Raw genomic sequence first — 20,760 nt, forward strand, 5'->3', positions numbered from 1 at the left:
AAACATAAAATAGTTAGCCTTTTTTTTTTCTTTTTTAAATAATATTCAACTTGTATCTCTTTCTAATGATCATCATTAATAATAACTAGTAATGATAATTAATATAAAATAACTAGTCATATCTTATTAAGTTAATAAGTGAGATGGGTTACATGGATTAACTTTAGTCATAGTGTTCTATCGAGGACCGTATTTCTATCTAAATCGTTAATCTCGAAATCTTTCTTAATAATTTCTTTTATAATTTTTCTAGATCTTCCTCTTTCACTAGGTGTTTGACTTCAGTCTATTTGATCTACTCTCTTTTTTTATATCATTTACATGTCCTTTCTCTACATGCTAAAATCACGAAAGTTTATTTTCTACCGTCTTCTCTACTAACTGTCTCTCTAAATGGATGTGTCATACATCTAAGGTGATTTGAACAATTTTTAAATATCACTCTTATCTACAAAGGTGGTCCTTAGAATAGAACTTGGAAATGGTAGCAGTCAACAAAAGACCACCCTTCTGGAAGCATGGAACTTTGAAACGAGACAAACTAAGCTTAGCTAAGGAGTTGCAATAAATTCTTCATTTCCCGTTTCCCCCTCAGATTCCCTCACCTTCCTCGAAACATCAAACTCTTTCAAATTTCCATATATCATATTGTCAAGAAATATAATATTCCATCAAGCAGTTGAAAGTGAAACACGACTTGATTATTACTACTAAAATTCCAATATATCTACGCGTTGTTTACTTGGTCTTTATTATATATATTTCTCTCCCTTTGGCTCTGCTTCTCTTGAACCAAACCTGTTTTTCTTTCTTCTGTTGCAAGAATGAAACCTCTGCTTCATCATCCATCTTCTTTTTCCATTACTTTCTTTTTCTCCTTGGCACTTTTGATGATCTCAATCATCAATATTCCAAAGTGTAAGTGCGACGATGACAACCAATATTATAAGAGCTGCAACAACAGTTTTAGCTGCGGAAACAGCGTCACAAACCTCAAGTATCCATTCTGGGGAGGAAGCAGAGCAGGGTATTGTGGTAATTCTTCTGATCCTAATTTGATGCTCATGTGCGAAAGCGGTGTCCCAAAGATAACAATCAATTCCGTCAAATACCGTATTTATAAATGGGAAGATACAATACAGAGACTAACAGTTGCCAGAGACGATTACTGGAGTGGTATTTGTGCTGTGACTGTGAGTAATAATTCTAAGAACAGCACATTCAATAACACTCCGTTTCAACGTGATGATGGTGTTTCTTCTACTTTAAATGTGTTATACAATTGCAATACAAATGGAGATAGCAATTTTAGTATTACATGCGGTAGTAATATGAAAGTTGCGTACACCCTGGATCTTGGTTCGATCAAATGCACTCCAACTGTTATCATTAAGATTCCAATTTCGGTAACCCAAGCTTCACAAATTGGAACTCTTAATGCTTTAATAGCAGCATTAAAAGACGGTTTTGCTTTGAAATGGAGAGGAGACTATGAAGGGTGGCTGAGTTGCGTTGGTTCTGGTGGTGTGTGTGGCAGCAATGAAGGAACTGAATTCAAATGTTTCTGCAAAGATGGAGCTCATACAACTACATGCTTTTCACAAAAGGCCCCAGCCCCAACCCCAACCACAAGTATGTCATTCACTTTCTATACATCTAACATCTAACTCCTAACTTTGTTTTTAAAGATCATCTTATTAGAGTTTAATTGTTTTTGCTAGCTCATTAAATCGGCTTTGCCAAGTAGATTTCTTTTTCTGAGGCAAAATTTATCATATAGATCGGTAGAGAAGTTGTCCCTTTTTAAAAGGTGAATTCTTATCTACTCAACTCAAAAAGTTGGGTAAGGTTACCTCCTTTGTAAAATGCTTTGAAAACAACAAATATTTGTAGTATTTTAATAAATAATTAAATGTGTTAAATGAGATTGAATCATGTGATTGGTTGGAGGTACACTACCCAATTTTTTGTGATGAGTAGAAAAGTTGTCCCCATTATTAAATTAGAGTTTTATAAACACCTGAATTGAATCCTCGCATAACACCTGAATAAAGATTAGTTCCATAGCTTATTCTTTGATACATGTTGAAACAACTCAAACTTTACTGGTTTTCCTTAACAACTCAAACTTGTCAAGTATTGTTATTGCGTTCTTGTAACCGGTTACAAAGTTTAGAATTTTTGGTCTTAGAAACAGGTATAACCGGTTACTGCGTTTTGGTAATCGGTTACTACGATGTTGAAATTGTTTTTAGAAATAGTTGTAACCAGTTATAGGTTTGACGTAACCGATTACATGAAGTTTTTTCAATTTTTGTTATAAAGGTAACGTGAATACAAATCAGAGTAGAAAAAAAATACAAAATTTTTGTTCACGCAGTTCGCCCAAATTGTTTACGTCTGTAACATTATATAGACGTAGACAATTTGGGATATATATATATATATATATATATATATATATATATATATATATATATATATATATATATATATATATATATATATATATAATCAAGTTTTAGTTTATCTAAAACCCTAACCACTAGTTTTCCTCAACAAATAATTATCTCTACCCATAATAATTATCTCAACAATAAGAGCTATACTCTTAACAACTTATAGTTATCTCAAAAACTCATAATTATCTCAACAATATGAGTTATACTCTCAATAACCCATATTTATCTCAACCCATAATTATCTCAACAATATGAGTCATATTTACCAATCTCCTCCTTGACGAATATCAAACCTCTATGAAGACTCCATGCTTAACGATTCATCCTGAAAAATTGAAGAGGTACACCTCTTGTTTAACATTGAAAAACATGTAACAAGTCCAAACAGTGTTTGAACTTGTCACTAGTGACTGACTTGGTCAACATATTAGCTACATTCTCTGAAGAGTGAACCTTCGAAGTAATATCTATCTTGACACCAACAACCCCTGATCTTGTGGAGCCTTGTAGCGGTGAAATTCGTGAGACTAAAGCCATTGATTGATTTAGCTCATATGTTTTAACAAAGTCGTCACCGCGCTTTATTGTTTCCAAAGGAAATGAGAGAAAGAGCGAAATAAAACCCACAAAAGTTTTTAAAATCAAAACTAATAAACTTATCAAAGATTTGGGTACGCAGATTTGTTATGCAAGGGGAAGGTTTTAATCATCCCTCACATCTATGGTACTACAGAGGAACCTCTTTGAAAATATTATTATTCTTGTTGTTATAAAATGCCTATGTGTTTTTGTTTTAAATAGAGTGGGAGGATGAGAAAAGAAGGTTTTAAAAGTGAGCTCGGTAAGATATTGCATCTCAGGCCTACATACCCCTTAAGTGCAGTAGGAAAGTCAGAGCTTTTGTAGTTCCTCTTAAAAGGAAAATAAAAGAGTCAAGTGGCAAAATCTTTTTGGGTGTTGAGCTTTAACAATACTCAAGGAGTTTTTAAAACGTTAAGCTTTAACAATACTTAACTAGTTTTAAAAGATGTCAAGTTTTAACAATACAAGGCAACAGTTTAATAAAAGAAGTTGGTTGAGCATTAACAATACAAAACCAATGGTTGATTTTAAAATGGTTGAGCTTTAACAATACAAAACCATTTTCAAAAACAAGTGGGGTGTAAAACTTTAACAATACTAAGCACAAAGATAAAACAGTTTGGAAAAGAGTATGAGTACCTTGACAATTTTAGTCAATATCATTCTCATTCCTTTGAATATTTCAACAACTTAAGCAATATATGTGTGATGACATGTGTATCATAAGGGTAAACAAGTGAGTGTAACAAAGATATCAATGTATAAGACTCAAATGTGGAATGTTTAAGGACAAGAGAAAATTTATACTTTTGAATCAATTCATGTATGAATGAATATGATGGATGATGGATGAATATCTAATGTATGTGGTTAGTAAACAAAGTATGTATATACAATGATAATATCATAAAGTATAAATGTACAAGGATAAAAATTATCAACAAGTATGTATATACAAGTATAGGAGGGAAAAGATCAAAGTTACAAGTTATATTGACATGATGAAGCTAAGGATCAAAACGTTTCAAATTAGGGTTTTGAAATACACCTAAACCTAATTGATTTTAAGATTGATAAAAAGTCAAATCCTAAAGGATGATTGGTCTAGGGGAACATGGTATTATCAAAGTTGATTTTAACCTAGCCCTAATTAATTCACACAAATATATTAACAAGTTACTTGGTGAAGAAAGTCAAAGGAAATGATTTAAAAAAAGGTTTTAAACATATAAAAGACTTATTTTTTATTTAATTTTAAAATGATCAAATAAATAATATTTTTGGGATTTTAAAATATATTTATAAAATAGACAAGTTAAATAAGAAGTGTGCAAAAAAATAGATTAAAATAAATATTTTTGCTATTTTTAATGATTTATCAAAGTTATGAAAAAGAAATAAAACAAACTTGTGTTAAAAAAATATGAGAAAATGAATTGCTAAAATGAATTGCTAAAATGAAAATAAAACACAAAAGTTGCAAAAGGTGATTCGAATCCACGCCCTTATGCTAAAGCCTTAACACACACGCCTTTACCATTTGAGCCAACGATGTAGTCAATTTAGAAACACATACCATTAAAAATAAAATAAACTAAGTTTTAAAAAAAAATGAAATTCCAACTTCATCTTCAACTTTCGTTCAACCATTTCAGAGAATTCAAACATCACCAAAGCTTAATCATTTTCAGAAATTCAAACATAAAACTTGTTCAGTTTTTCCTCACGATTCTAAATATATAAATAACATCAATTTCTATTAACCGTGGCTCTTTAATTTTTCCACAAACCTCTAGAACTCTAAATTTTCAAAATGAAATTAAATGGTCTACATGATGAATAAATGAATGCAACCAGAGGGCTTTTGATCCTCACATGATTCTAAACAAGATAGAATCGGACTTTGTTCAAAATGTTACCTTAATCAAAGAGCTCGGGTTTGAAAACGTTACCTCTGAAACTGAAGATAGAATCTTGTGTTAGATATGTTAAAGAACTTGTTTAATGATCTGGATAGCTTTCTAGCACCTTATAGAAGCTAAATGGATGCTCACTTGATCTTCAATACACTTAGGATAGTCTGCTCGATTGTACCTGCAAGTGACAAAAGTTTGAAATGGAAATCTATGTTCCAAGTGTTACAGAAGTGATTTATGTGTTCGGATAGCTTCTATATGGTGTATAGAAGGTATCTGGAGAGAGAGTTTGGACAATGCTAGAACCAGGGGTGAGTTTGGTGTTTAAGGTTTCAAAGTTTTCAATAATAGAGGTTTGATGGTTACTTTGAGTTGGAGGTGTTTTTAAGGGTGGTGAATAGGATATACAGCTTCCAAATGATGTTTAGAAGTTACCTCAAAGGTTGTTTGACACCAAGAATGCTCAGAACTCAAAATAGATATGCTTATGCAAATGACCAATTTTAGGACTTTCAAGTGAGGGGTGACTTTAAGAATTATGATGTGTTTGATTTCAGAGGTAATGTTATCTATTTATAGTCCAAAATTAGGGTTTGTGAGTGAAAGAATCAGGTCATTTGGCTGTGTGGTTTGAGAGTTGTACCATCTTGCTTCTCCATGAAGAAATGAGAAAGTTATGGTTTCAAGAGTGAAGTACAACCTTTAAGCATGCTTGGAGAGATTATTCTGCAGATTGGGAGCTTGCTTGTTGTGTTTAAATTGCTTTTGGCGCAGATCAAACAAGTTGGGAGCTCAATGCAAGAGTTGTTGGTGATTAAAGTCACTTTACAAGAATGGAAGTCATATCTTTATGCTTGAAGTGGAATGAATCTTTGGACAATGCTTGAAACACTTGGGTAATGAATCAAAAGAAAGTGAAATCATTTGATTATGGTGTCTTGAACAAGTTATAGGACCTGTAGTGCTTGGTTCTTACAGATTTGGATAAACTTGGATCATAACTTTGCATTTTCATGGCTTGCATTCAAGTGTTATGGCGTTATCTTCTTCAATTTGATTCTCCTAACTCACACATGCTATGGAGGTGTTTGAATACTCTTTGGAAAGCTCTTGCAACACTCTTCAACTCCCTTATTTGGTGTTTCTTCAGATTCACCTTCCATCTTGGTGAAAAATGCCCATAAAGTTAGGGAAAAACTAGGTTAAAACACTAAGAAATTTTCGAAGTCTTTTTTATGAATCTTCATGAACCCATAACACTCTCAAATGATTCATTTTTTGGGAAAAATTTATTTGTGACAAAGTTGTTGTATGGACCAAGATCTACAACTGTCATTTTGGAAGATTTTTCAGTTTCTTCTTGGATTTTAAAGTTACTTGTGCATGAAGTTATGGCTAAAAAGCTCGAAAACACTTAGAAATTTTGTAAGTCTTTGAAATTTTTCAACTTTGACTTTTGTTGACTTTTTATTCTTGATTGATTTTCTTGATTTTTCTTTATCAAATGACTCCAATAATCATATGTTAATGATTTTTTATCTTCAAAAGTCCATAGTTGACCAAATTTCCCAAAAGTCAATGGTAGTCTTGGATAGTTTACTTTTTCCAAATGAATTGCATTCTTATAAATACCAATTGAATCAAGCTCTTATCTTCAAATGAATGACATGAGTGGATTATAATGATGCATTGGAGATCCTTGAATCATGGTTTGATCTATGGAGCCGTGTCCTGATTAAAAGTCAACTCTCCAGATGAATTAGGTCCAAAATCCTATTTTGTGCACCAGATGAAATAGGAAGTTGTTGATCTTGAATTGAGCCTTTTTTGGACTTTGATTTTGAGAAGGGGAATCATTTGAGCATATGAGAATGCTTGAGCTTCTTTGTGGTCCTCAAAACCCTAATTTGCCTGAGTCTCCTGATCAGGCACCTACCTTGGGAAACTAACAACAAGCAAGACACAATTTTTTTTTTTGTATATTTTGGTTAGCTAATGGTATATGAACAACGATGGTAATGCTAATGATGATGATGATGATCACACTATTCGCTAAATAATGTGGAATCTCTGGGTGAAAAATTGGGGTACAACAAACCTCACTTCAATATGTTTGCTTTTAGCATGATACACCTGATTTTTTATCAAATATATAGCGCTTTGACTATTACAATGCAATTGAACTCCACCTTGCTCACCACCAAACTCTTTTACTAACCATGTAAGCCACAAAATGCTTCCTTGGCAGCTTCATCTATTGCCATGTATTTTGCCTCAACTATATACATAGCTACTATGGATTGAACTGATGATTTTCAGCATATAGGTCCCCCGCAAGAGTAAAGACATAGCCTATTGTAAACCTCCTATCGTCCATATCACCTGCATAGTCATAATCCACATATCCCATAATTGATGGAATCATCTACTCCATGTTAAACATGATACCATGATGCCTTGTACCCTTCAAGTACCTTAGGATCCACTTGACTGCTTCCCAATGTTGCTTCCCTGCTTTGGACATGAACTTGTACATAAATTCTTGTTCCAAATTCAATCTAGTGCAAACCATATAATACATCAAACAATCAACTGCATTAGCATAAGAATTCTTAGACATACCTTCAATCTTTGAGTTTGTCTTTGGAAATTGTTTCAAAGAAAGACTAAAGTGATTTGCCAATGGAGTACTCCAGGCTTTTCTTTCCTCGTGTCAAATATGCTAAAAACACATTCAACATAGTCTTTCTGAGACAGCCATAATTTATTAGCTCCCCTGTCCTTGTGAATTTCCATCCCAAGAATCTTCTTTGCAGCACCCAAATCCTTTATATCAAACGCCTTACTCAACTTTTTCTTCAACTCATTTACAACATGCAAATGGTTCGCAGCAGTCAACAAATCACCAACATAAAATAAAAGAAAAATAAAAGAACCGTCATCAAGGCTGCTCGCATAAACACATCAATCATAAACAAACCTTCTATAGTTAATCCGGAGCATGTATGAATCAAAGTGCTTGTACCACTTCCTCGTAGACTAATTCAACAAAGACCTCTTCAATTTGCAAATAAGTCTGCCATGTCCAGTATCACTACAACTCTATGGTTACTCCGTGTAGATTTGTTCCTCTAGATTACCATCGAGGAAAATTGTTTTCACATCCATCTTCTCTAAATGCATATCCTTGTTGGCTACCATGTCTAATAATGTTCTGATAAAAGTGTGTCTAACAACCATAATGAAAATCTCATCATAATCAACCCCATTCTACTGTGAATACCCCTTTACAACTAGACGAGCCTTGAACTTTTCCCCTTCTTTTTCTATTACTGCTAGATTTTTCTTTTATACACACTGGCAACCAATAGCTCTCTTTCCTTGTGGCAGCTGAACAAGATCTCATTTCTCATTCTTTTTCAAAGACTCCATCTCCTCCACTATAGCATCATACACTTATTTTTCTCCTGGCTAGCCATAACCTCTCAAAAAGATAGAAGGGTCTCCTGAAACTGGTAAGAAGAGAATATGGTGCTAAGTCTTCAAACCCATATCTCACTGGAGGTGTAATACGAAGGGGCTTCCTATCACGCACAAGTGTATAGTCTTGTACTCCACCTAAATTTGAGCCTGATTCATCCTGTTGTTGGGCTACAACCTACCTTGGACTCACTAGTGGCTCCTTAATGTCCACCTAAATATTGTTCTGACTGGAATTTCCTACTTTAGTATCTGATACGACTATCACATTTGACTGTTTCAACATCCACTACTCATTAAATACAACATCTCTACTAACAACCACCTTCCTCTTAACTGGATCCTATAACTTGTAACCCTACATATTTTTATTGTAGCCAATAAAGATGCATTGTTTTGACTTGGAATCAAGTTTAGACCGATCCTCACTGGAAATATATACATATGTTTGAACACCCAAAAATCCTCAAATTACTCAGATTAATGGGATTACCTGTCCACACCTCCTCAACAATTTTGCCATTCAGTGAAGCTTGTGGTGATTTGTTGACAAGATAGCAAGCCATATTTAGTGATGCTGTCCAAAAACTTTTTGAAAGACCAACATTTAATCGAAGACACCTTTGCCTTCCAGCATTGTTTTATCTCAAAATAGATAAAATTGTAGGACTGTAAAGTGTATAAACTTTTGATTCACAAACATCAAGAATAAAAGTGAATGACTGTAATTTACTCTTCTATACTATATACAATAAAATTAAATGCATGCTGGAATTACCATGGCTTTGACAAAATCACGGTGGTGCCATTATTTTAAGTGTAGGTTTTGTAAAATGAAAATGGTTTGCCATAACTTGGCTTCATTCCTAGATGTGCCTGGCTTTATTACTAAATGTACTCTAAGGCGTGATGGAAAATATCAGTCTCCAAGATAAATAGATCAATGCTTTGAAAATGTATTGGCCTTAATTAAGATCTTAAAACTTCAATGCATCTGATTTAGACATATTGTTCATCTGTCATCGTCACTTCAATAGCTGGTTCTGCTATAATAGATTCAGCATGTTAGTATTTATAGATATCAGGAAATTTTCTCTTCATTGCCGCTGCAAAATACAAAGAAATTAGTAAATAAATGACCATCAATTTCTCTTCAAGAGACAATGTATGATTATTATAAGTTCTGTCTAATTTGATTTTTTTTTTAACGTAGGTTCAAAACTTAACTGGTGGCCTATTGTGATAGGTAAGAACAATAAACAATATCACTTTTATGACATCAACCTTTCTCATCCCATATTACAGTGGCATGAATTTTTCTTTTAAAAAAAATTGGCTGAAAACACCTTTTTTTTTTCTTTGATAAATTTAGGTGCTGCAGGATTTGGAGTATTGTTCTTAATAATTATTATGATTAGATGTCACCTTAAAAGGGGTACAGGTAGACAACAAAAGAGTATTTTCAGGAGAAGAAGAAAGCTTGTTGAGCACAATGTGAACGCTTTTATGCAAAATTATAATTTATCTATGCCAAGAAGATATAGGTATACAGAAGTAAAAAGGATCACAAACTCATTTCGAGAGAAATTAGGCCAAGGAGGATATGGTGTTGTATACAAAGCAAGTTTAAACGATGGTCGTCAAGTGGCAGTGAAAGTAATAAATGAATCAAAGGGAAATGGAGAAGAATTCATAAACGAAGTTGCTAGCATTAGTAGAACATCACACATGAACATTGTGTCACTTTTAGGTTATTGTTATGAGGGGAACAAAAGAGCACTAATATATGAGTTCATGCCCAAAGGTTCATTGGATGGGTTCATCTATAAAAGTGAATTTCCTAATGCTATTTGTGATTTTGATTGGAACACTCTGTTCCAAATTGCAATAGGCATTGCTAGAGGACTAGAGTACTTGCATCAAGGATGCAACTCAAGGATTTTGCATCTTGATATCAAACCCCAAAACATTCTTTTGGATGAAGATTTTTGTCCAAAAATATCTGACTTTGGTTTGGCTAAAATATGCCAAAAGAAGGATAGTATTGTGTCAATACTAGGGACAAGAGGAACTATAGGATATATGGCACCTGAAATATTTAGTAGAGCATTTGGTGGAGTCTCTTACAAGTCTGATGTGTACAGTTATGGCATGTTGATTCTTGAGATGATAGGAGGAAGAAAGAACTATGACACCGGAGGGTCGTGTACTTCTGAAATGTATTTTCCTGACTGGATTTATAAAGATCTTGAGCAAAGTAATAGTAGTACTCTTTTAAATAGTTTGACAATCTCAGAGGAAGAAAATGATATGGTTAGAAAGATTACTTTGGTGAGTCTATGGTGCATTCAAACAAATCCATCAGACAGACCACCAATGAATAAGGTAATAGAAATGCTACAGGGGCCACTTTTATCAGTGTCATATCCTCCAAAGCCGATCTTGTTTTCTCCAGAAAGGCCAGCACTACCGGTAGAATGTATATCCTCATCCGATTTCAATGAAACAAGTTCAATTACAGTATCGAAATAATTGTTCTATCTATGAATCAAATGATTAGCACTAAGACTGCCAAAATGGAACAATAAGCTTGTGTAACTGTTTCTGACATACAATTTTGGTATTAATTAGTTGAAACTCATAATAATAAATTTGATATAATTGTAATGATGCGTCATACTTGTCTAAAACACATACTTACATAATAATGTTTCATGAGCATTGGACTTCAGGAGTAGTTGCAACAGTGGCACTGTGGCAGCATAAGATGCAATGCAAACCTGTAACTAGGTGATGCTTTTCCCAGCTTTTAATTTCTATAACAGCATTAACATAAAAACACCAATTCATATATTGAAAATATTTAAACAGGCTTAAACACCAAACCCTAAAATCGCTCAAAATAATAAGAGGGGAAAGACATTAACCTGTAAGTAGGGTATTGGGAACCAGAAAGAATTTCAAGAAACATGCTGAAATTCGTGGTGAGCACTTCATCGGAGCAGAAAGGTATTGGGAACCAGAAAGAATTCAGGTAATCGTAATGAACGTATATGCTCCATGTGATTCAAGCGGAAAGAGGAGGTTGTGGAACGAGCTAAATGAGTTAATTAAAGCGAATTCGGAGGCAAGGTGGTGCATATTTGGAGACTTAAATTCTATAAGATCTGAATCAGAAAGGAAAGGTGTCGGAGAGTTCATAAGAAGTTAGTGAACGAGATGGACCACAAAGGAGAAGTATCAGTGCTATCCACTAATGAAATTAAAATAAAAAGAGAGGCCTCTCAGACCAACTATATTCTCTATCAAGGATGAAGACAAGTATATTATGGCAAAAATCCTGAGTGAAATGGTTACGAGAGGGTGACGCTAATTCAAAGTTCTTTCACCGGTGTGTGGAGAATAGAAGGAAAAGAAACGAGATCTTGAGTATTGAGACGCAGAATGCGAAATTGACAGGAGTCCAAGAGATTAAACAAGAAATTGTTAATCATTTTTCAGAGGTGTTTAGAGGCTGTAAGGTAAATAAATCAACACTTAGAGATTTTGAGTTTAAGAAGATTGGTCCAGAGGATAACGAGAGCCTTATAGCCGAATTCTCAGAGGAAGAGGTTAGAGCAATGGTGTGGGGTTGTGATAGTTCGAAGAGTCTCGGCCCGGATGGGGTAAATATTGGGTTCATTAAAGAATTTTGGGAAATTCTCAAAGGATTTCATGAGATTCATTACGGAATTTCACTCGAATGGCAGATTGGTTAAAGGAATTAATAGTTCCTTCATTACCCTAATCCTGAAAGTGGAGAATCCGGTGAAGCTGTCTGAGTTTCGTCCTATTTCGTTAATAGGGTGTATATGTAAAGTTCTATCTAAACTTCTTACAAAAAGATTGAAAAAAGTGGTCCATAAACTAATCACAGAATCTCAGTTTGTATTTCTGGAAGGACGACAGATTGACGACTGCATTCTTATAGGAAACGAATTGGTTGATGATGCAGTGAGGAGGAAACGAGAAGCTATCTTATTCAAAGAGGATTTTGAAAAGGCATACGTTTCAGTGGACTGGAAATTTCTTGATTTTATGATGGAGAGGATGGGTTTTAACTTAAAGTGGAGGAATTGGATGTAAAAATGCTTACGTACAGTAACTGTCACTGTGTTAGTCAACGGAAGTCCGACAGAAGAAATCTCGATGGGAAGAGGATTGAGACAAGGGGACCGTCTGTCCCCTTTTTTATTCCTTATAGCGGCAGAAGGTCTTAATCTTATTATGGTTAAAAGTGTGCACAGGAACCTATTTGAGGGGTATGAATTTGGAAATGGGGATCTAAAAGTATCACACATTCAATATGCAGATGATACCATCATAGTAGGCAAAAGGAGTTGGAAGAATGTTTGGGCAATCAAACCAACCTTACAAATGTTTGAATTGGTGTCTGGTCTAAAAGTTAATCTCTACAAGAGTTTATTAATTGGTATTAACACTTCATCAGTGTGGCTGGAGGAGGCAGCGTCGGTCCTCAACCATAAGATAGGGGGAACGCCTTTCAAATACTTAGGGATCTCTGTGGGAGGCAACCATTGAAGGGAAGGTGTGTGGAAACCGGTGATAGACATTGTGAGAAGGAGATTGGCATCATGGAATAATAAACATCTATCGATTGGTGGACGTACTATTCTCTTAAAGTCGGTATTGTTCGCACTGCCCGTATATTATCTCTCTATCTTTAAGGCACCGTCTAGTATTATTCTAAAATTGGAATCACTGTTTAAGAACTTTTTGTGGGGTGGGGGTTTAGAGCGGAGGAAAGTGAACTGGGTCCAATGGGATAAGATTTGCCGAAAAAAGGAAGAAGGAAGTCTGGGAATAAAAAATCTAAAGGCCTTCAACTTAGCTTTAGTAGGAAAGTGGAAGTGGAGGTTACTTACAAAGAAGAATTCACTGTGGGTTAGAATTTTGGAGTCAAAATATGGGAGGAGTGGGAGAGGGGGAACTAAGATTGATAAATTTAGCTCCTTGTGGTGAAGAGATCTTCAACTATTAGATAAAGAGGAAGGAGGATTCAGGAAACATTGGTTTGAAAATAATTTATTTAAGGTTATTGGTGATGGAGCAGAAACCTCATTTTAGGAGGACCACTGGTTGGAAGGTGGGAGTTTAAAGAGTAAATTTCTACATCTGTTTATGCTGAGTAAAGATAAGGAAATTTTAGTGAGAGGCAATTAGGAGCGAGAATGGGAGAACAGAGTGGAATGGTGATTTGGAGAGTAGCCTAGAGGGGGAAAATTAGGGATGGCAACGGGTAGGGTCGGGTGCGGGTTTCACACTACCCAAACCCACACCCAAAATATCCGGTGGCACCCGAACTCAGTCAACTCGGGTTTTCACCCGTTGACTCGGGTTCGGGTTCGGGTGGACCCCGCGGGTTTGAGTATGCCTGCCATCCCTAGGGAAAATGCTTAGAATGGGGAGGAAATCAAAGATATGATCCGTAGATTTTCACTAAGGAACAACGTCAAAGACAAATGTGGTTGGTATAAGAGTGTGTATTTGGTTAAAGAAGCGTATCATGTGATCATGGAGGGGCGATTGAATCATATTGGAGAAAATAAGGAGCTGGCAGCTGTATGGAACAAAATTGTTCCGGCAAAAGTATCGGTGTTAGTGTGGAGATTATGACAAAATAAAATTCTAAGTAGAGATAATCTAGTTAAGAGAGGAATCTTAGTTGAATCTCAAAATTCATGCCCTTATGGTTGTAGGAGTGAGGAAAATGTCAAACACTTTTTATTCGAATGTCTGTCAGCCTTGGTTGCATGGAGCGAGGTCCTAAGATGGATAGATTTCACATATGTTTCGCATAACTCTGCATTGCAGAATTTTTCTCATTTTGCAGGACTAAGCAATGGAGGTAGGGTACTTAGAGAAAGATTTTCCGTCATCTGGTTCGCGTGTGTATGGATGATTTGGAAAAGAAGAAACGATAAGGTTTTTCAGACCCACAGAGCTAGGTCGAAGCATAGGTATCGAAGAAATACAGGTGCTGTCTTGGAAGTGGCTAAAGGCGAAGGTGGTAGGATTTAACTATGCACTTAACCAATGGAGTACTTAGGCTGGATTTGTCAAGAGTGAATTGAATTCTGGTTTAGAGTAGGGTGGTGCCTCGGGTTATGATTATATAGTTTTTGTTGTCGGTTCTTAGTTTCGTTGGAAACACTGCCTCAGCAAGAATTGGTGGCCAGGAACTGGTTACCTTTAATCTGGTTCGTCGTATATTCTTAGATGTGGAGGTTTTATTTCGTCTCCATTGAGGAGTTCCAGAATTGGAGTACAGGTGCAGAGTGGAGGCATCTGAATGGTCCGCGGGGTGGCTGTGATTTCTCCGTTTGTATGCATTCCTTGGCCCGGAGTATAGTATTAGCGCAGTGTAGTACTGTTATTTTCTGGTTGTTTCTGCAGAATTCAGTAGTGGGTGTGTTGGCTGTTATGTGTTTGTTTTGTGAATTTGTTTCAATCATACTGGGCAGCAGTTTCTGTACCAAGTCTTTGGAGGCTTTGGGTTGCTGTTTGTATACTTATTAATTTTGTGCTGCTGGGTACCGGGTTGTCGCTAGCGCGTCGAACTGAAGTAAACGCAATCGCCACATTAGAAGGAAACTCAAATGCTCTGGATGCTGATTTCGGTCTTCAGGTTGGAAGGAAATTGGGGGTGCAGGAAGTATTGAGAGTACTGCTGTCGGAATGGATTGTTCTAACTGATTTTTTTTGCCATGTTCTGAGATTCTGTTGCAGTCTTGCTCTCTGCAGAGGCGGGCCTTTTGTAAGGCCGAGATTTTGTAGCTTTTGATTCATCGATTCGGCGGTGATCTTGCGTATCTAGACTACAGTTCGCAAAATGCGGTTTTATTTCAGCAAATTTGTTTCATATATTTATATAGTGAGTCATTTGTATAGGTGTATGGCAAGAATTCTCAGTTTTTTTCCTTCTGGTTTAGGTTGTTGTCCGGTTTGTTTTGTGGTTGGTTGGAGTGGGTTTGTTTTGATATAATAGGTTATGTGACATCCCTTATGCCTTATTATGATTAATAAAAGTGTTTCTTTGGCCTTGCAAAAAAAAACATTATCCATTAAAACATGAATAACTTTCCCGCGCAGACCCTCGAACCCATGAGTTTTCTAGTTAGATATTACGGTGTTACTTCAGTAGTGAATCTTTTTTTCCATTTTCGTTTCATCTCCATGGTTCTGTACCGGCAAGGATTTATCTTCACGGCTTTCAACCTGCTTAAATGTCATCGCTATGTCATCGCTCATTATGGGTGAAGCTCTTCATTTTTGCTAACCAGTACAGGTACATCTCTTTCCCCTCTATACTTTTAGGGGTTTTGTGTTTAAAGAGCGGGTTTCATTACTTTCCATGTATAATTTGGTGTTTTTATGTTAATGCTGGTTCAGACGCACCAATATCAATAACAAGATTGCATTGCATTCCAAACTACCACTGTTGCATCTGTGTTTGTAGACATTTGCTTCTATATTTATTGAAATTTTGTATGTTTGACAAGTATGGTGCATGATTTGAATTCACAACAGAAATAATAAGATTGTTATATGAATACAAAAAATATGCCAGTAGTTTAGCCATTGCAATCACTACAACTATATGAAATTGATTTTGAATTTCAAATAATTAATTCTAAAACTGTATGCCAGAGACAGTTACACAAGTTCTTGTTCCACTTTGGAAGCCGTGGACATAACATAATCATTTGAATCATAGAAAGAACAATTATTTCGATACTGTAATTGAACTTGTTTCATTGAAATCGGATGAGGATATACATTCTACCGGTAGTGCAGGCCTTTCAGGAGAAAACAAGACCGGCTTTGGAGGATATGACACTGATGAAAGTGGTCCAAGTAGCATTTCTATTACTTTATTCATCGCTGGTCTATCGGATGGATTAGTTTGAATGCACCATAGACTCACCAAAGTAATCTTTCTAACCATATCATTTTCTTCCTCTGAGATTGTCAAATTATTTAAAAGAGTGTTACTAGTATTACCTTGCTCAAGATCTTTATAAATCCAATCAGGAAAATACATTTCAGAAGTACTCGACCCTCCAGTGTCATAGTTCTTTCTTCCTCCTATCATTTCAAGAATCAACATGCCATAACTGTACACATCAGACTTGTAAGAAACTCCACCAAATGCTCTACTAAATATTTCGGGTGCCATATATCCTATAGTTCCTCTTGCCCCTAGTATTGACACAATACTATCCTTCTTTTGGCATATTTTAGCCAAACCAAAGTCAGATATTTTTGGACAAAAGTCTTCATCCAAAAGAATGTTTTGGGGTTTGATATCAAGATGCAAAATCCTTGAGTTGCATCCTTGATGTAAGTACTCTAGTCCTCTAGCAATGCCTATTGCAATTTGGAACAGAGTGTTCCAATCAAAATCACAAATAGCATTAGGAAATTCACTTTTATAGATGAACTTATCCAATGAACCTTTGGACATGAACTCATATATTAGTGCTCTTTTGTTTCCCTCATAACAATAACCAAAGAGTGACACAATGTTCATGTGTGATGTTCTACTAATGCTAGCAACTTCATTTATGAATTCTTCTCCACTCCCCTTTGACTCTTTTATTACTTTAACGGCCACTAAACGACTGTCAAATAAACTTGCTTTGTACACAACACCATATCCTCCCTGGCCTAGTTTCTCTCGAAATGAGTTTGTGATCCTTTTTATTTCTGTATAACTGTATCTTCTTGGCATGGATAAATTATAATTTTGCATAAAAACATCCACATTGTGCTCAACAAGCTTTCTTCTTTTCCTGAAAATACTCTTTTGTTGTCTACCCGTACCTCTTTTAAGGAAACAACTAATCGTAATAACAATAATAAAGAACATTGTTACTCCGAATCCTACAGCACCTGAATTTATCAAAGGAAAAATAAATAATTTTCATCTAATTTTTTAGGAAAAAAAATCATGCAAATGTGGGTTGAGAAACACTGATATCATAAAAAGTGATATTGTTTACTATTCTTACCTATCACAATAAGCCTCCTGTTATGTTTTGAACCTACAATAAAAAAAATCTAATCAAATGAAACTGATAATGATCATGCATTGCCTAGAAGAGAAACAAATGGTCATTCATTTTCTTGCTTTGTTTATATTTTTCAGCACCTCTAATGAGAAATGGTCCCTGAAATAATGTGCATGTTGCTATTGCATGCATGCTAACTATAGATCATTGGGATATGTTGAAATTTTCCTGATATAATTAAGAAATACTGGCAAATTGTTGAATCTGGTTTAGCAGAAAGAGCCCGCTAATGAAGTGACGTTGACAGTGGCACAATTTATTTTTGGAGACTAATATTTTCGAAGACCTTCAAGCACATTTAGTGTGCAATGTAAAAGAAGCATAAAGGGAACACGAAGGCAAGATAGCCGGTTATTACAAGAGATTTATTGAAGGATTTTCAAAGTTAGCAATGCCTCTGACCCAGTTGACTCGGAAAGGTCAAGCTTTTCTGTGAGGCAGACACTATAAAGCAAGTTTTCAAGATCTTAAGAAAATATTGACGTCAGCGCTAGTCTAAATCTTGCCAAGTTCGAGTGAATCTTTTATAGTATATTGTGATGCATCTAAACTAGATCTTGGTGGGGTACTTAAGCATAATGGTCAGTTTCTAGCCTATGTTTTAAGATAGTTTAAGATTCATGAAAAGAATTATCCTCCTCGTGATTTGGGGTCAGCGACAATGGTGTTTGTGCTTAAGACTTGGAGACGCTACTGCCTGAATGGGTCGAGATTCAAAGTAGGTGAAGATAAAGTAATTTAAATTTAAATAATTTTTTGTATAAAATTAAACATGTAAAAGTCATATTTGAACTAAAAATATACCAATCTTACTTTCTAATAGAATCAATTAGAATAATCAATACTATTCGAATGAAACCAAATTGTTTAAAAAAAAAAAAAAACATATTAAAATCAATTCCAAACTTAAAAAAAAAAAAAAAGACATACACAATGACACTATATTTCATCTAATGTGATACTTTTAATCGTAATTGCTCATGAATAATGACAAAACAAACTATAATGTAAAATTAAATTAAATGTTCAGATTAGATTATTATTAATATAAAAATGCAATTAGTAAAAAGTATAGATATACCCGGATGTGGAGATTCTTGAGACTGTTGTGGCGGAGAAGAACAAGATTGATCTCTGCAGTAGCAGGTTGTTTGCTTTGACATCCAATCATAACCACAAAATCCACTTGAATTTTTACACTTCTCACAATCTTCAGTACCTGCTATCCATTTCACCACAAATCCATCTCTGACTGCGCTTTGTATTTTAGTTGAATCACTAACATCAACCGATGAATTAGAAATTGGAACACTGATACTTTCTTGGCATGAAGAAGCTTGGAGACCAATATTTGGACCAAACCAAATATAAACATATTTAGCAGCAAAACCATTTGAAGAACATGGAAAATGTCCAAATGGAGATGGAAAAGTAATTGAAAGTGGACAATCATAAAAGAAGGTAAGATTATTGTATTTAGAACCATAAACAAAGATCTTAGTGTCTAATGTTGTGTTGACATATTTTGCTGGGCATAATCCTTGCAAATAGTCTTCTCTAGTGATTCTCAAAGTATGTTCGAAAGAGTTGGCTTCTAAAACACGATACTTGACATCATTGATTGTTATGTAACTGATGTTGTTTACGCAACTGAGTTGCAACAAAGGGTAGCCACACTCTTTTGGTCGATCCTCTCCCCAGAAAGGAAAACCAATTTGTGTTATATTTCCACATGTAAACAGATTATCACAACCTTCACCAGAGCTCAAATATAAAGGTATCTGAATCAGTTTCAAGAGGACTATGAATTGAATAATATGGATAGGAGGAAGGATATTAAACAAGTAAGCCATTCTAAGAGAGTAAAGAACTAAAATCTCTGCAGCAACATTATTGACTATGCAGAGAAATGAGGAATTTAATAGTAAATGTAAAAAATAATAATATTTCATTTAGAAAAATACATGGTCATTCTTCTGACTTGTAGAGAATAAGTTAGGAGATGTAGTAGGAGTATTTGATTGAGTCAATCTATAAGGTCCCAGCAAGAAAAGGACTGGACGACTAGGTTTATGCATTGACTAATAAGATTGAAGGAGAAGCCATGTAATTTCGAAGGATTTAAGAATTAAGTTAGTCTACATATATAATAAAGTTTATCCATAAAGATAAATGGGAAACAAATTGCACCGCAATTCATTATGGATGGCAAAATCAATGATTTTATAATCATATTCATTGACCTATGAAACACAACGTTATTATGCATGAGTCTTTAGATTCTTTGTAAAAGATTTAATGTCTCTGATGCTAAGAAATCAAAAGTGTTAAAGAAATATTGTATGAACACGTGTTGAATGTCGGAACATGTTTTCTCATATTTGACCACTTTAATTGAAACGACTTTGAGAATTGTCTGTCTCACAGTTAAACCCCCAGTCTTCAGTCCCACAAGAGGAAAAATTCTAGTCAAATTCACACATACATATTTCCATCCTACCCAATCGTACATCAAAATATCTGTTGGCATACGTGTCGATCTCCCCTCCTATGGGCCAGTTAAGAAATTCACAAATACCTCTTTCTTCACGAATACACTGGCCCGTTGAAAATATATCAAATAACACATCCATAACAATGTCATGTCAGTATTTGAAGCTTGAAAGTTCTTTAGAATGAATTGTGTGTTCCTCAAATGTATCCTAACACGTCTTGCGACAAACAGGACAAACCTCTTCAATAAGAATTAAGGGAAATATAAGAAGATATCTAAGGATAGTACGGTACTATATTGATGACATGTATTGGTCTAACCCATAAATAGGAAAAACAAAGAAAAAATCATGAACATGTGTAGCTTGCAAACAAACAAAAATTGTTTCTGTGTTACGGTCATATCAAACTTTGCGCTCATGTACAGAACACTTTTACTAAAAAGGACACCCGCCAATGTTGTGCTTCAGGAGGAATGGTGTCCTTGCTAGTAAAACTAGTGAGGTCAAAATCTGAAATCGTAACACTAAGACCATTCAAAGCTCTGACAAAACCAGAGTTCATACCATATATCTCATTGTCTCTCAATATAGAATTCTATAACACCCAAGATTGAACTCTAGAAGGCACAAAAGTGTATAAGACAACTTATGCTACCGAGTACAAGCTCAACTCCCTAAATCTAATGGTAAA

The 20,760-nt window shown here is 35.0% G+C and overlaps 2 protein-coding genes and 1 long non-coding RNA gene across 3 annotated transcripts; 1 reads left to right on the forward strand and 2 right to left on the reverse strand.

The window, feature by feature from the left end:
• The first annotated feature begins 480 nt into the window (after window positions 1–480).
• LOC131609783 (LEAF RUST 10 DISEASE-RESISTANCE LOCUS RECEPTOR-LIKE PROTEIN KINASE-like 2.4) lies at window positions 481–10,972 on the forward strand. The gene is made up of 3 exons (XM_058881577.1): window positions 481–1,632; window positions 9,654–9,686; window positions 9,813–10,972. Exons 1-3 carry the CDS (start codon window positions 825–827, stop codon window positions 10,970–10,972), a joined length of 2,001 nt encoding a protein of 666 aa, XP_058737560.1. The 5' UTR covers window positions 481–824.
• On the reverse strand, window positions 5,774–11,505 carry LOC131609789 (uncharacterized). Its single transcript, XR_009286327.1, has 3 exons — window positions 11,368–11,505; window positions 11,142–11,256; window positions 5,774–9,546 (listed from the first exon to the last, which is right to left on the reverse strand). It is a non-coding gene; the product is annotated as an uncharacterized LOC131609789 (long non-coding RNA).
• A 4,553-nt stretch (window positions 11,506–16,058) lies between these two features.
• LOC131609784 (LEAF RUST 10 DISEASE-RESISTANCE LOCUS RECEPTOR-LIKE PROTEIN KINASE-like 2.4) lies at window positions 16,059–19,510 on the reverse strand. The gene is made up of 3 exons (XM_058881578.1): window positions 18,656–19,510; window positions 17,515–17,547; window positions 16,059–17,395 (listed from the first exon to the last, which is right to left on the reverse strand). Exons 1-3 carry the CDS (start codon window positions 19,425–19,427, stop codon window positions 16,227–16,229), a joined length of 1,974 nt encoding a protein of 657 aa, XP_058737561.1. The 5' UTR covers window positions 19,428–19,510; the 3' UTR covers window positions 16,059–16,226.
• Window positions 19,511–20,760: the final 1,250 nt, after the last annotated feature.

This window comes from Vicia villosa, linkage group LG6, assembly GCF_029867415.1.
Source record: "Vicia villosa cultivar HV-30 ecotype Madison, WI linkage group LG6, Vvil1.0, whole genome shotgun sequence".
NCBI classification, from domain to species: domain Eukaryota; kingdom Viridiplantae; phylum Streptophyta; class Magnoliopsida; order Fabales; family Fabaceae; genus Vicia; species Vicia villosa.